This window comes from Lutjanus erythropterus, chromosome 7, assembly GCF_056507025.1.
Source record: "Lutjanus erythropterus isolate fLutEry1 chromosome 7, fLutEry1.hap2, whole genome shotgun sequence".
NCBI classification, from domain to species: domain Eukaryota; kingdom Metazoa; phylum Chordata; class Actinopteri; order Lutjaniformes; family Lutjanidae; genus Lutjanus; species Lutjanus erythropterus.
This window is the reverse complement of record NC_139323.1, coordinates 3692544-3706924: the sequence shown is the minus strand read 5'-3', so window position 1 is coordinate 3706924 and position 14381 is coordinate 3692544. Positions and strand designations below refer to the sequence as shown.

General features: G+C 37.4%; 1 protein-coding gene across 1 annotated transcript; it reads left to right on the top strand.

The window, feature by feature from the left end:
• Positions 1-1165: 1165 nt before the first annotated feature.
• On the top strand, positions 1166-12186 carry LOC146323434 (uncharacterized). Its single transcript, XM_084722404.1, has 5 exons — positions 1166-1347; positions 5626-5694; positions 5795-5861; positions 9546-9628; positions 11450-12186. Exons 1-5 carry the CDS (start codon positions 1303-1305, stop codon positions 11486-11488), a joined length of 303 nt encoding a protein of 100 aa, XP_084578530.1. The 5' UTR covers positions 1166-1302; the 3' UTR covers positions 11489-12186.
• The last annotated feature ends 2195 nt before the right edge of the window (positions 12187-14381 follow it).

Genomic DNA, 14381 nt, shown 5'->3' with positions numbered 1-14381 from the left:
AGCTGATAACAAAAAAGCACTGATTAAACATGACAATTGGTGGATTCAAGTACCCAACAGCAGCAGTACAGCCAACTACAATATTAAAATGCAGCCAATAGTTAATGCTTCATCAACAGTCTGAAAGGAGTTGTTTCCAAAATGACTTTTGGAAAGTGCAGTTTCCTTTTAATACTTAAATACTTTTACATAAAAGTTTGAATAAGATAAGATAAAATAAGATCAGATCAGATAAGTCTTTATTAGCCCCACAATGGGTAAATTTAAATAGATTTAAAATAAAATACATATAAAATACATTTAAAAATATGTGCAATTTAAGCAGGAGGAAATAAAAAATAGGAACAATACAAACAAAGGAAACTGTTGAAACAGGAAATGTATACAATATAAACAATAATAAAAAAAAGAATCCAAAATAATAACAAAAAATAGAAATGCAATATGCCAATATATACATTAACGGGAAATGTGCAATGTGCATATACATGTACAATGTGCAAATGTTGAAGTCATACAAACTGTATAGATGCATGTGGAATATGTCAATAAAATCCAGATTGTTTATACATGTGATGTCATACAGATTATACATGTGCAATAACCGTCATCTTAACTGAAAGCAGGACCGTTACTTCGTGGAGTATTTTCTATTACCATTACTACTTTTACTCAAGCAAAAATCTGAATACTACCTCCACCCATGTGCAGCAGCAGTGTTAGCAGTAACAGCAAGCTACTAGTTGCATGGTAGATAAAGCAGTTGCTTGCCATACTGGGTGGGTTTAGCCAATAGTAAACTGTGAACATGACAGTGTGCTGGATTGCACAATTTATTAGAGGATTAAAGCTATAGGCTGTATGTGCAGCGGCTGCGTGTGTGTGAGCAACTCAGGACATAGGTGTGCGCTTTTATTGTGTGTGTGTTTGTCACAAAGATTGAGAGTGACAGAATAAATATTCCAAACTTGTGCAGAAAAAAACTTGGCTCCATATCGAGGTAAAACACACATACACACACGCACGCATGCACGCACGCACGAGGGAGGGTTGTCTATTGTTTCCCTCTGGCCAATTGCAGGCTGCATATTTTCAAAGCTAATCCACCAATCAGCGCGCACTTCCAGATCCCTCTCTCCTCCCACTGGTCTATAAAGGCAGGAGCTCGCGCTGGTGGACACGCCGTTGGCAGAGTCTCTTCATCTCCATCTGGAAAAAACCCCCGCATCATTTTTCATCTTTTTTAAAAAAAACATTTTGCAATATTCTGACTGGATATTAACTTATTTTTCTATATCAAACATGGCGGACAGTAAGGTGGAAAGCAGCGGAGAACTGAGCGCCAAGGTAAGGACGAGAGAAGGAGAGACAATGCGCTTTTTAACTCCTGCCTCCATTTATAACTGTGTTACTAATTTGCCTATTTTTAGTACTGAGCCGAAAAGAAAGACTCTCACTTCGCTAAATACCGTCCAACATGATTAGCATTTTGACATTAAACTCCACACTGGTGGAGGTTGGTTGAAGTGCCCAGGTGAAGTGGAAGGATGAAGAGACAGGCTGCTGAAGGTACCGGCTCTGCCTCCGCGGCGGGTTTAGTTCTGTGCCTTCTCCTTGTTAAAGCTACACGGAACCAGGCACGAGGAGATGACAGCAGCCTGGCCGTCATTCACACACTGACTGACGGGCTGCACGCGCTCCATCCAGGTTGTTTCTGTGTAACGTTCGAGGGCAGTCCGTCCGTGCCAAAACTCACTTAAAAGATTTGTCAAGTTTACATCCTGTTAACTGGTACTTTCTACCGTTGGTGAAGCATTAAGAATCAGCAGCGCTTTCATTTAAATAAGAACTTAAATATGTTAGAATAATTTGCTAAGTATGTTACCGCCCACCGCTGTTTCCATTCAACACTGGGGAAGAACAGCGAACAAAAACTGCTCGTAGCTTGATATTTACACATTAATATTGGCTCTAAGATATGACTGTTTGGGAACTGGTTTGTGTTACAGTGTACGTTTGTTCTTGACATGCGTGTTGGCATATTCTCACGAAAATGAATATTAAATAATATTCGGTATTAGAGTTTGGAATTTGGTAGTAGTGAAAGGACGCGAGCCACTGATAGGCTACTCAGCCTTTACATGGTTAATAAGTCCGCTGTCCAGCTTAGTGTGGACAGGATGGAGCCCCACTGACGTGACTCAATAATAATCTCTGTTTATTCGTGTGGAGAGTTGAACACGGAGACGCTCGGTCTTCATCTGTATTCTGTCAAAGACTGATGAGGTTTTTAAAACTCTGCCGTCCGTCCCTCGGTGCCTTCCTGTGATTGGACGCCGAGGCGGTTGTTGTTGATTGCCGCGAGCCCCCCGGTTCTCTCGTCATTTAAAACAACAACAGCGTGTGAGTGAATGAATTACAGCTACTGTCATCGCTGTCTCTACAGTGTGTGTGTGTGTGTGTGCGTGTGTGTGTGCGCTCCCCTCTCCTCCGTTCTGTTGGCTGGTTACTTCAAGCAGCTGGTGCGCGAGGGACAGGCTCGTGCCTGTCTCAACCGAGCCGCGCGTGCAGTCTACTCGGTTTGACTGCAAGCTGCGGGAGGGCGCGAGGGACACAGACTGCTCTGCAAAAAAGAGCACGATGTGAGACGGACGAATAAATAAATAAATAAATAAATAAATAAATAAATGTTCCACCGTAGTACTGTACCCATTAGCACGTCTGCAAAGCAGAGCTGCAACGATTAATCTGTTATGAAACGATTATTAAATTAATCGCCAACTATTTTGATTAATCGGTTTGAGTCATTTTTAAGCAAAAAAGTCAAAACTCTCTCATTTCATCTTCCTAAATGTGAATATTTTCTGGTTTCTTTACTCCTCTCTGAAAGTAAACTGAATATGTGTGAGTTTTGACATTTGAGGACGTCATCTTGACTTTGGGAAACACCGATCAACATTTTATACCATTTTCTGTCATTTTATTGACCAAACAGCTAGTTGGTTAATGGAAAAAATGACTGACAGTTAATTGATAATGGAAATATGCATTTCAGGAAGCCCGTTTCACTGTATTCCACATTGATCCAATAAAAGGGTTAGTCTGCCACCTGGCGGTGCAATTGTAGAATGCACTTTAGACTGCCCTCACATCACTGTACTTGAGTTAAACCCATATACATATCATTTAAATAAATGCAGGAGTCATTTGGGAGCTTCTCCATGCTGAGTATTTTGAAAAGATAAACCAAATCATGCAAGCCAAAGCATTGGTCAAACACTAACACTGATCACATATCATCAAACACAAAACAACTTATCTCACAAGGAATAATTCAGACTGGGATAAGGCTGCAAATAGCATCATTGAAAGTACACTGAATATCTTTGGGTTGTGGACAAAAGAAAGTTGAGAAAATAATCAACAGATTAATCAATTATGAAAATAACTGCACTGGCCACCTGTGAAATCTAATTGGGCACCCCAAGTGCCACCCTATAATCTTCAAGTGTGATTGGTTATCTGTCCAGTGAGAGGCGGGATCTTATTTTCATCGAAGTGTTTGACTGATATGATGTTTTTAAATGTGCCTTGTTTTCTTTTGTATGTAGGCTTTTAATTGTTTACGATTTTAATTAACCCTAATGTTAATTTAAATTAATAAATTATTTAAATAATGAGTCATAAAAATAAAAGTTTTTCCATGATGAAGTGTGGAGGATGAATTTAGCAGTCTCACAGCCTGGGGATAGATGTACAGTGGAGGCACGTGCTGCATGCCACCCCTGCATAAGTCAGTGCCCCACTTGGGCCACCCCTGTCAAAAAAGTCTGGAAATGCCCCTGTTCATTGCTATATCTGTCTACATCAGTCTTTGCCTTTACGTGGTATTAACAGGTTAATGGTGGCTATAATAATATCTGATAGAATTAATTATGTCAAAGCATTTAATTTGAATAAATACTCTAAAAGGTAAAGTATGCTTGTCAAGTTTTTGATGACATTTTACTGAAAGAAATGAACATTTGCAGGGTCAGAACTATTCTTGTTTTTGTTGTCATAATGATGTCAGTAAGATTTGGTTCAGTCAGAGCTGTGGAATATTAATCATCCATCTTTGTTCACTACATCTGAGGCTTTCTTACCCTGCATAAACTACAGATTACATGAACTTCTTTTTAAAATACAAAAATGCTACAGCATTCTGAGATACATGGTAACATATTGAATTGAAATCTTGCACTGGCCTACTGGGGTTTATTTGGAGAGCTTTGTCATAAGAAAAACATTTGCTTGCTTTGGCACCTGCTCTGATTAGCTGATAGAGAATGAGCCGCTGTGCTGCTGGGAGTTGTAGTCTTTGCACTTATGCCTCTGTGGTTTCCCTACCAGGCTCTGCTCTGAATAAACTGCAGCAGTAACAGACGGTGTCAGGTTTCAGCCAGCCAGCGCGAGAGGAGGGGCTTAGAAACAACTGACCAATAGGAGGTCTTTGAAGCACCACCTGCCTGTAAAAAGGCAACTTGCAGCCCAGCTCAATGAGGAGGATGGAGAGGACAGTGCCTCAGAGTTTCACTCTTTGTCAATACCGGACACGCTTGTGTGTGTTACCAATCAGAAATCCCAGTTTGATGAATTCTGAGGACTGGATCCAGTAACATGCCACAGTTTCGGTTTTCCCAGTGAAACATTTTTAAGTATTGTCTATCTAGACTAGGGATGTATGGAATTTTAACTTTCTTGATACTGAATAAAATCATTTCCATGGTAATTTTTCCCATTACTGACAAAAATCATTGTAGGGCTGCAACTATTTTCATTGTTGATTCATTTGTCATCATCTGTAATTGATCAATAAATCCTGTCATTAATCCTGTCACAATCTTGTAAAAATATTTCAACAATTTCCTGTTATGATCCACTAATTGATTAGGTGTTTGATCCATAAAATTGCAGAAAATGTTGATCAGTGTTTCCCACAGGGTAAGATGATGTTCTCAAATGTCATGTTTTGTCCACAACCCTAATACTTTTGTCTATTTCATGTTCCACAGTGTGACAACTGCTTCCTTCAGACATCACAGAGCATTTTTCAAATGTCCTAGAGAGTTAGATATTACCTCAGTCTATTCAAACTAGGGTTGCAAGCTTTAAGTACTTTCTTTAATTGATCACTAGTAACATTAATGATCAATTAATCAATTAATCTTCATTAAAAAACTTAAAAATTTTACTTATATCAAACTATACCAAATGAAACATAGAAAGATGTAAAGGCATAAATGGTAAACACATATAGTTGGATATCAGATAGCATAAAACATAACATAAACTCATACAAATAATTGGTTGTGTTTGAGATCTTTATTTAATAGTAAATTTATTAAATATTACTTGATTGATCAAATTCTTGATTGATTACTTGTAAGTTAATAATTAATCATCTGTGTTTCAAAACAGTAAGAAACAATCAAAATATTAGACTTATTATAAAGAGTGTAACACAAAAAGACTGTCATCATACATTGTTAGCTTGTCAGATTTTGTCGTCAGATCATGTTTTGTCTTTGTGTTATTCAAATGAAGCTACGTTCATAAAAGTGGATATGTGTGTGTGTCTTTCAGGAGCTGAAAGAGAAGAAACAGACTGAAGAGACGGAGAATGGAGAGGATGCTGCTGCCAACGGCAAAACTGTAAGAACGGCTCCTCTTGTTCCTCTCTCAGCGTGTAGAACATGAATGATCCGTTTCTCTCTCTTCTGGTGACCAATGTAACCCTGTCTCACCCCGGCAGGACGAGGAGAATGAGGTAGACGAGGACGAGGAGGATGTGGGAGAAGAGGATGAGGAGGATGGAGAGGGTAGGTGTCTTCATACCATGCTGAACAACATGGGATGAAGAAATAATAAAAGACAGTAAAGGTCACACAACTGACACTCACACTCTTTATCATGGACTGATACTGTGTGACAGGAAGAGTTCAGAAAACTATTCTAATTGATGATTGAGTATGCTAAAGCAATAATCACATTTCTAAAACAACTGCATATTTATAAAAGGAATCCAAATTATTCTTTGACACTGTAGCAGCTCTTAGACAAGTCTTATTTCACAGTCACATGTTTGCAGAATCAGGTAGGTGTTGCCTGGAGCTTCAGAACAGAAGCATAGTCCAACCTTCACTCAGAGGAGGAGAGGAATTATTCCGATGATGTTCAACACGACAGGATTTTAATCACAAAACAATTGCTGTTCTTATCGCTCCCTGCTAAGCTCCCTGCTAATGTTGTAGTTGGTGGAAATGACTTTATGTTTCTTTGGGATATATCCAACAACCAAATAGAAATGAGTTTTATGAACGTAACTTACCCTCTACTGTAATTTAACTATAGTATGTTTGCAAATAAAAAGCAAGAAAGCTGAATTAGTGCCTTTCTCACCAGCTACAGAATGCTTTATGCTGCCATTTTCCAGCTCAAACTGTGTGATGTTAACATGAAAACACTGCACAGTTACAGAAGCAGACTTGCACATTTGATGTATCTGCTAAACCAGCTTATTTCACTGTATTCTATTTTGATCCAATAAAAGGCTTGGTCTGCCACCTGGTGGTGCAATTGTAGAATGCACTTCAGACTATACTGACATCCTTATGTTTGAGTTAAAACCATATTGTATAGGGATGTCCCGATACAACTTTTTCACTTCCGATACGATACCGATATTGCAGCCTTGAGTATTGGCCGATACGATATCAGCACGAATCATACATACTTTTATTACTTATTTTGTAGTGTGGAATGTTAGAAAAGGCTTGATCAAGTGATGTTACTCAAACAGAGAACAATAGTCAGCAAACAGCGTCACTATGGATAGAAGTGCTGGAGCAGAAAATGGACTGCTTATCGGAGCGCTTATATCGGAGATATATCGGAGATTTTTTGGCTGATATCGGACCGATATCAATATTGGATCGGGACACCCCTAATATTGTAAGTTTATTTGAATAAATGCAGGAGTCATTTAGGAATTAAAAATTAAAAAAAATGTAAAATAAATCATGCAAGTAAGGCAAAGCACTGGTCCAATATCGACCCTGATCATATATCATCAAACAACACAAATTCACGCTGCAAAAAAATACAGATTGGGATAAGGCTGCAACTAATTATTATATTCAATGTTGCTTAATCCGTCACTTATTTTCTTGATTAATCGATTAATTAATCCTGTCGTGTCACTTGAAAATTAGGTCCAAACATGTCCACCTGCAAAAATTATTTTCATTATCGATTAATCTGTTAACCATTTTCTCCATTCATCAATTAGTTATTTTTGTCCATAAAATGTTTAAAAATGTTGATATGTTTTTTCCAGAGTCTAAGATGATGTCCTCAAATGTCTTGATTTGTCCACAACTCAAAAATATTCAGTTTATTGTCACGAGTATAGAAACCAGAAAATATTCACATTTGAGAAGCTGAAATCAGAGAATTTGGATTTTTTTTTTCTTAAAAAATGACAGAGACCAATGATCAAAATAGTTGACAATTGATCTAATAATTGATTAATACTTGACTAGACTGGGAGAACATTTTCACAGTGAGTAGTGCTTTCACAAGATATCGGAAAACCCAAATGTAACCAGCTAGAACCAGTCTAATCTAGAATGTCCAGTGTGCATGTACATTTTCACAGCTCTCCTCATGTTTGATGCTGGATCATTATTTCATGTTCTGACCCAGTTTTACCCCTTCATACCAGACCACTGATCCCTGGTCTGCACCTGTAGGTCTAAATACTTCACTGATAAATCACACAGTCACACGTGTTTGAAGAAATCTGTTTTGCAGGATTGTGTGTTTTCCAGACAGTCATAGTGGTGGCAGAAATGTTCAATGTTTCCATCTGACAGTACAAATATAGTAGTATCATTTTTTATGATTTATTTTACCTTTGACAAGTTGTTCAAAAGGGTGACCAAGTGAAAGACTTAAAGGAATGAATGATTAAATATAATAATTTATGATTAAATATTAAATATAATGGTTATATTATTGTCTTCCTCTCTGTTGGCATGGAAGAAAACCTTGTACATATGTCTGTGCGCGCCACATGTTTGGATCGATTTTTCAATTGACAGAATTGAATTAATTGATTAATTATGAAAATAATCAACAGATTCATCGACAATGAAAATAACTGTCAGTTGCAGCAGTAGTTTATTACACTTCATAGTAATCTACATGATAATATTGTCAATACATCATTTTCCCCTCATGTACACAGATACTAGTTTCTCTTGACTTGTATTGCCTTCATACTATATGACAGTGATACTAAACTTGCTGCTTGTGGGCCAAATCTTTCCCCTGATAGGGTGCTGGGTGGCGCTCCATTTTCTTATTCACCATTTTGTATGATGAGATAAATGAGACTGTTACTAACAGAGAAGGCTGATGCAGAGTTCTGCAGGCGAGGATAACTATTAGTGGAAGAGGAGCAAAAGATACACACATGTATTTCATGCTAAAAGAGCTTAAATATGCTCTTTGTTCTGTCCCTGTTAAGAGAAGTTGATGTTTATGAATCATTCTCACAGTTTAGTGAATACATGATGGAAGAGCCTCCAGCTGTTTAATGTTGTATAAACTCTTTAAAATGTGAGCAAAGCATTGACAACTAAAAATGTAGCTGCAGTTATTAAATGCAGTAAAACATCAGATCGATCAGTCAGTCTTTGCACTAGGTTAAGTTAGATAATAAGTTAAGAGAATAAGTCAGTTCATTTGAAAATCAAGAAAGGTGAGTTATATGCCTTTGCAATATTTTATTTCTTTTGCTTAAGTTGCAGCAGGGCAGAGCAAGTTGAGTATCTCTGTTGTATTAGTTCCTTTGGTACTGTCCTGCAAAGATCAGAGCAGCCACACACCACCTCCCTTGACCCTTGATTATGGGTGAAAACCAGCACTGTTAAAGTGCCAGCGCCAAATACAGCAGACTAGTGTCATGTTAATGTTGGAAATGTAATTAGTTTACCACAACACCACAGTGGACAGATGACTAAAACAGCAAAATAGTGTCTTAAAAATGAACAGATGTCAGAAACACATCACCTAGAGATTGAATAAGGTACCTGTATATGTCAGGATATACCACCTCCAACCACAGGGTGGGGTTGCTCCTCAACTTTGATGGAGGCAGACACTCACCAACCATTATTTCTTTAATTTTCCAACAGCGATCAACAGTGATGTGGTTTATTACTTTATGTGTTTACAGTGGCAAAGACCTCAGAATTTGTATTGACCATCAGTCAAAATAGAGTGGTGGTTTTCACCCAAAAAGGGGCAGAATCATGACTCAGAAGCAAAATACCTGGATGAACACCTGTGTAGCAGAGCTGACAGATGAACCTGAGCTGAGCCTGAGTGTAGAGATCAACCAGCTGCTTCCTCTGATGGAGAAGAAGAGAACTGATCATCCTTTAATAACTGTGTGATGTCATCAGTCCAACAGACTGTGCTTCTCTATGTATGTTCAGGTGATGAAGAGGACGATGAAGAAGATGACCTTGATGGGCCAACAGGGAAGAGAGCAGCTGAGGATGATGATGATGATGAAGAGGTAAGGAAGAGTTGATATGAAACGTACTCCCAGTTCCAGAGAGAAAAGCAGCCATCATGCTTTAAAAAGACAGTTCACCCACAAATTCAAATCAGTAATCAAAAACATAGTTCTCATGCATCTATCCTACAGGCTCAAACTGTGGTAGCTCCCTCTAGTGGTACATGAAGGAATGTCAGATATTTTAAAATTAAATAAATTATAAATAAAATCATTTAATATCAAAATGAAAACATAAAATTTGAGATAATTTAAATGAAATCTAAAATACATCTATGTGTGTCTATCCTGTATTTTTGTATTAATATCAGCCTGTTATGTAGTCCTGATCATGCACTTAGAGCTGTATTTGTCATCTGTGATTGCCAGCAGCTAAACTGTGAGTGGAAAGAGAGTAAATGGTAAAAAGTAAAATGTAGACACTGAAAATTAATGCTTCAAAAACACTGCAATCATTGCTTTAAAGTAGAACTATTACAAAGAGGCAGCTCACATCCTTGCTACATGATAAGCTGCAGTTAAGTGTCCTCAGCACCCACCCAAGGAGATATGACTCGAGTTACCTCAAATATGGATTCAGTTGGAGGGCAACTTAAAGCTACTTCCTGTGTGGCTGAATAGAGTCAGCCTACACCATTGTATTTTAATGTCATGGAGAGCACAATATTTTCTGAGGTGGTACATGGTGTAAAAAAGGTTGAGAAGCACTGATCCACATGGTTCTGGTGTGAGCTGCAGCTTGTGATGCTAAAAGAGCCAAAATACATTTGAAAAACTCAACAGCAATGTGTCTTTGCAGAAATCATGACTTGACTACTCAAGATAATCCACACACTTTGTGGTGTTGTAATCCAATGTAATTTAAGATATCTTGTACATTAGGTTGACTATCAAAGTTCATTTTAAATTTAAAATTTAAAATGTTTTTTAAGTAAATTACACAAAGGCAAAGAAAATGTGATCATTTTTACTTATTTCAGCCACAGGCGGTCATACTGACCACACTGTTAGTTTTTGCACAGTTGGAGATGCATCTCGTTGCTTAGCAACTATCATTGTCTCTGTCAATAAAACTTAACAAGTGTTCTTAATTTCCAATTTCACAATATTAAAATACAAATAAATAATGAAGACTCAATTGAAAATCAGGGACAGGGGAGACCAGGGACGGTTGTAACACTTTTTGTCTCAGCACCTTTAACTCACTGAATTTTTGTGTTAAAGCTCTCAAATGTTGAATATAAGTAATGTAAGTAAATGCAAGTACCCTTACATATTACAAACAGCAATGTTTCCATCTTTTTTTTTGTTTTATTTCTGTACTTGTTTCCAGCCTTTTCCCATAGGCTGTGATTGTTTTTTGTGATGGTTCGAGGTGTAAATTAGATGTTATTAATATCAAAATAACATGTTTATAATCTTATAAAATACATTTAACTGTTTCTCACTCTGAGTAAAGAAAAAAAAATCTAAAATTTGAATCAGATCACTGATGGGTATTATTATTGCTATCAGTATATACAATCATTACAGTTTACTACATGTGATGGCTGAATACTGATAAATATATAACTACATTTTATAAAATGTACATTTTGGCATTTCATTTTTAAAAAGATAAATTAACAGAATAAACATGTCACTCTCTCAGTCTGGTATTTATATTGAGAGATAATAGAGTTTGGAAGTCAAAGGTTGGTTACTACTGTTGTAGTAGTTATGAATTGTTTCATGAATCTCTGCTTTCTTCTGAGCAGCTGATTACAGGGAGATGAAAGGTGTGGTTATGAGATATCTCACCATGTTCCTCATTGTTTCCAGGACGAAGTTGAGACCAAGAAGCAGAAGACAGATAAGTAGAGTCTGCAGCACCAGCTCCGTCTGGAGGACAACACCATCAAGAGACAGCCAGTTTTCCAGCAAACCTTCAACACCTCAGTCCTCCCTTCTTAACGAGAATAGTTTTGAAAAGAGAATTTGTTTGTATTTTTATTTACATTTTATATTTTTGTAAATACTGTAAGGAGGTTGGCCATTTTGCAACAGTGATCTTTCTGGGTATCAAGTGGTGCTTTGAAGACTTTCAGATCCAAACTCGTCATCATCAGCCGTCCACATTCTGTATGAAGCGACCAGAAGCATCCAGCCTATCATTCCGTCCACACACACACACAAACACACACACACACACACACACACACACACACACACACACACACACACACACAAAACACAACAAAACATACAACACAACCCACCCTCCCCAAAACTGTAGGGTCAGTAGGAATAAGGTGCGTGTTGACCTGTCGTCACATGGGAGCGTTACAGTGACTAAGCACTTTTCAGAGTGTATTAGTAGTAGTTTGTAAGAGATTCCAAGGCTGTAGTTTCTGCTGTCTGTCTGTCTCTCTGTCTCTATTTGTCCATCTGTCGTGGACAGATTTTAATGTGTTTATGTCTGTGCTATTTTTGTTGAACAATAAACAGTCATTTGATTTTGTTGATTTGTAACTGTTAGTTTCTGCCTGTCAGAGGTGCAGTAAAAAGAAAAACGAGAATTAGAATCAGTGATGTGTGATCTTTTCAACAGGGAGAAGTGTTTCCTCGTGGCTGCGCATCAAATAAAAATCAGATCACAGCTGATTTCTGTTTGGGTAAGCAGGAAATCACATCACACAAAGCTCCTGGATGTTGTGCTCCTGGTTTAAAGCTGGTATCTGTTTCCTTTAGTTTGGGATTTCTTTTAGATAACTGATTAATATGTCATGTGGCACATTAACTGTTGGAGACTGTTTGGTCTATACTTGTCACAAAACTAAAAAAATAAAATAAAATAAAGTTGATCAGTGTTTCCCAGTGCCCAGGATGACGTCCTTAAGTGTCCAAACATGGGGTGTGCTTCACTTCTTTGGACCTTTTGTAGTCTTTCTTGTAATGATCATTTTCATTAACAATCAGTCTGTCAATCATTTTCTTCTCTAACTGGTTAGTCAGTTTTTCCCAAAGTCCAAGATTACGTCCTCAAATGTCTTGTTTTGCCCACAACTTAAACAACTCACAGTTCTTAAAAAAATGCTCAGACTGATTCATTGATTATCAAAACAGTCAATTAATTTAAGATTCGATTAATCATTGCAGTTCTGCTGCAGACTCTACTTGAGGGAATTAACCACAGTTGTTTTGATGTGTTTAAACACTTCTGGGGTTCCCCTGGTAACACAGGGCTACACAGGGTCACCAGGGGACGTGTAAAAAAAACAAAAAATACTTGAATATTTATTGAATTCAATTCTATCTGCAAAGCTGCTTATTCAAAAACAGAAATGTATTAAATCACGACACAATATCTTAATTTTTCAACTTAACCTGAATTATTTATCAAATCATTGTTTATTAAAACAAAAGTATTAAGCTTTTAAAATATTATGAATACATTTTCCTAAAACTTGACAGAGTATATTTAGATTTGTGTATGTACCCTCCTCTTTTATTTTTATGTTCTTCATAGTGTATTTATGTCAGTTTGATATGTTGCAAAGTGTCCCATTCATCCACTCCACGTCTTTGCAGCCTCTCCCTCTCAAGCACTGGTGATGTCAGCTAAAGTCTGTGATGGTTCAGGGTTTTGAGGCTTCAGGGGGGACATTAGGATTGGGCCTTTACTTTTAAAATATATTCATCTTGTTGGCTTGCATCTGTCCAAGGGGGGTAAACCATCAAGGGTGATAACTAAGTCTACGCTTAAGTGAAAAATCCTGGCCTGAATTAAGTTCAACTAAGAAAATTTAGCCTGGTCTAAGTCAATGAAAACTCAAGGTAGGCTAAAACAAGCTTGCACTGTGAGCGTGCACGGAGAATATAAGCAGCCTAGAACAGCTGATTGTCAAAAAGAGGATAAGATGTCACAAAAAGAAGAGAAAACGAGAGCAGTTTTCTTCTCAAGATCAAACTATACAAATAATTCAGAGGGTTCATCATGAAAAAAGGCCAATATTATTACAATTAACAAAACAAACAAAGGAGTATCTTGGCAAGAAACCGCAAAAAATGTGTAAAGAAAGGGATCCTAAAGCACGGCGCCTCACTTGGTAGAGCGTCCACTTTGTGCACTGAGGCCTAAACAGCCACATGGATTCAATTCCAACCTACTGACCGACCTTCATGCTGCCCTCTCTCATTCCTCCTTCTTGTGCCTTCTTGTTATATGTAGCAAAAAAAGGCAAACAACAATCATTTTTGAAAGATATACAAACCTACAACCTACCTACAAATGTCTGACCTGCTGCAGGCCATGAGTCAGTAACTGTTCAGTATTCATATTTATATTACCAACTACATAATCAGCTGCTCTTTAAAATGTTTTCTTATTCAGAGGCTGTTTATTTGATTTACAGACATCATCTGCTCATTGGCACTGGGAGTCTGGACATGAGGCAGAAAAATGTAAAAATTACAAGTTGAAGTGGGAAATAGAGAAACTGGAGAAGTATAAATTTAAACACAGCAGAAGGACATGGTTTGGACTTTGGACATACTGTGAATGTTTTTCACCTTCACAGCTGGAACAAATGAGTGAATGAATAAATAACTTTGGCACTGAAGGTTCACTGCATGTCAAATAAGCTGTTGGTATTTGAAGACAGTAAAAGTTGTAAGACATGATTTTCTTAACTTTTTCTTAGTAATTATATTCATTGGAATTCAATTAAACACATAAATTCATGCTTGATCACATAGAAAAAGGTCTGAACTT

Coding starts and splice junctions, on each gene's coding strand:
- LOC146323434 (XM_084722404.1), top strand. CDS start 1,303: ATGGCGGACAGTAAGGTGGAAAGCAGCGGAGAACTGAGCGCCAAG. Junction 1,348..5,625: donor GCGGAGAACTGAGCGCCAAG/GTAAGGACGAGA, acceptor TGTGTCTTTCAG/GAGCTGAAAGAGAAGAAACA. Junction 5,862..9,545: donor GGATGAGGAGGATGGAGAGG/GTAGGTGTCTTC, acceptor ATGTATGTTCAG/GTGATGAAGAGGACGATGAA.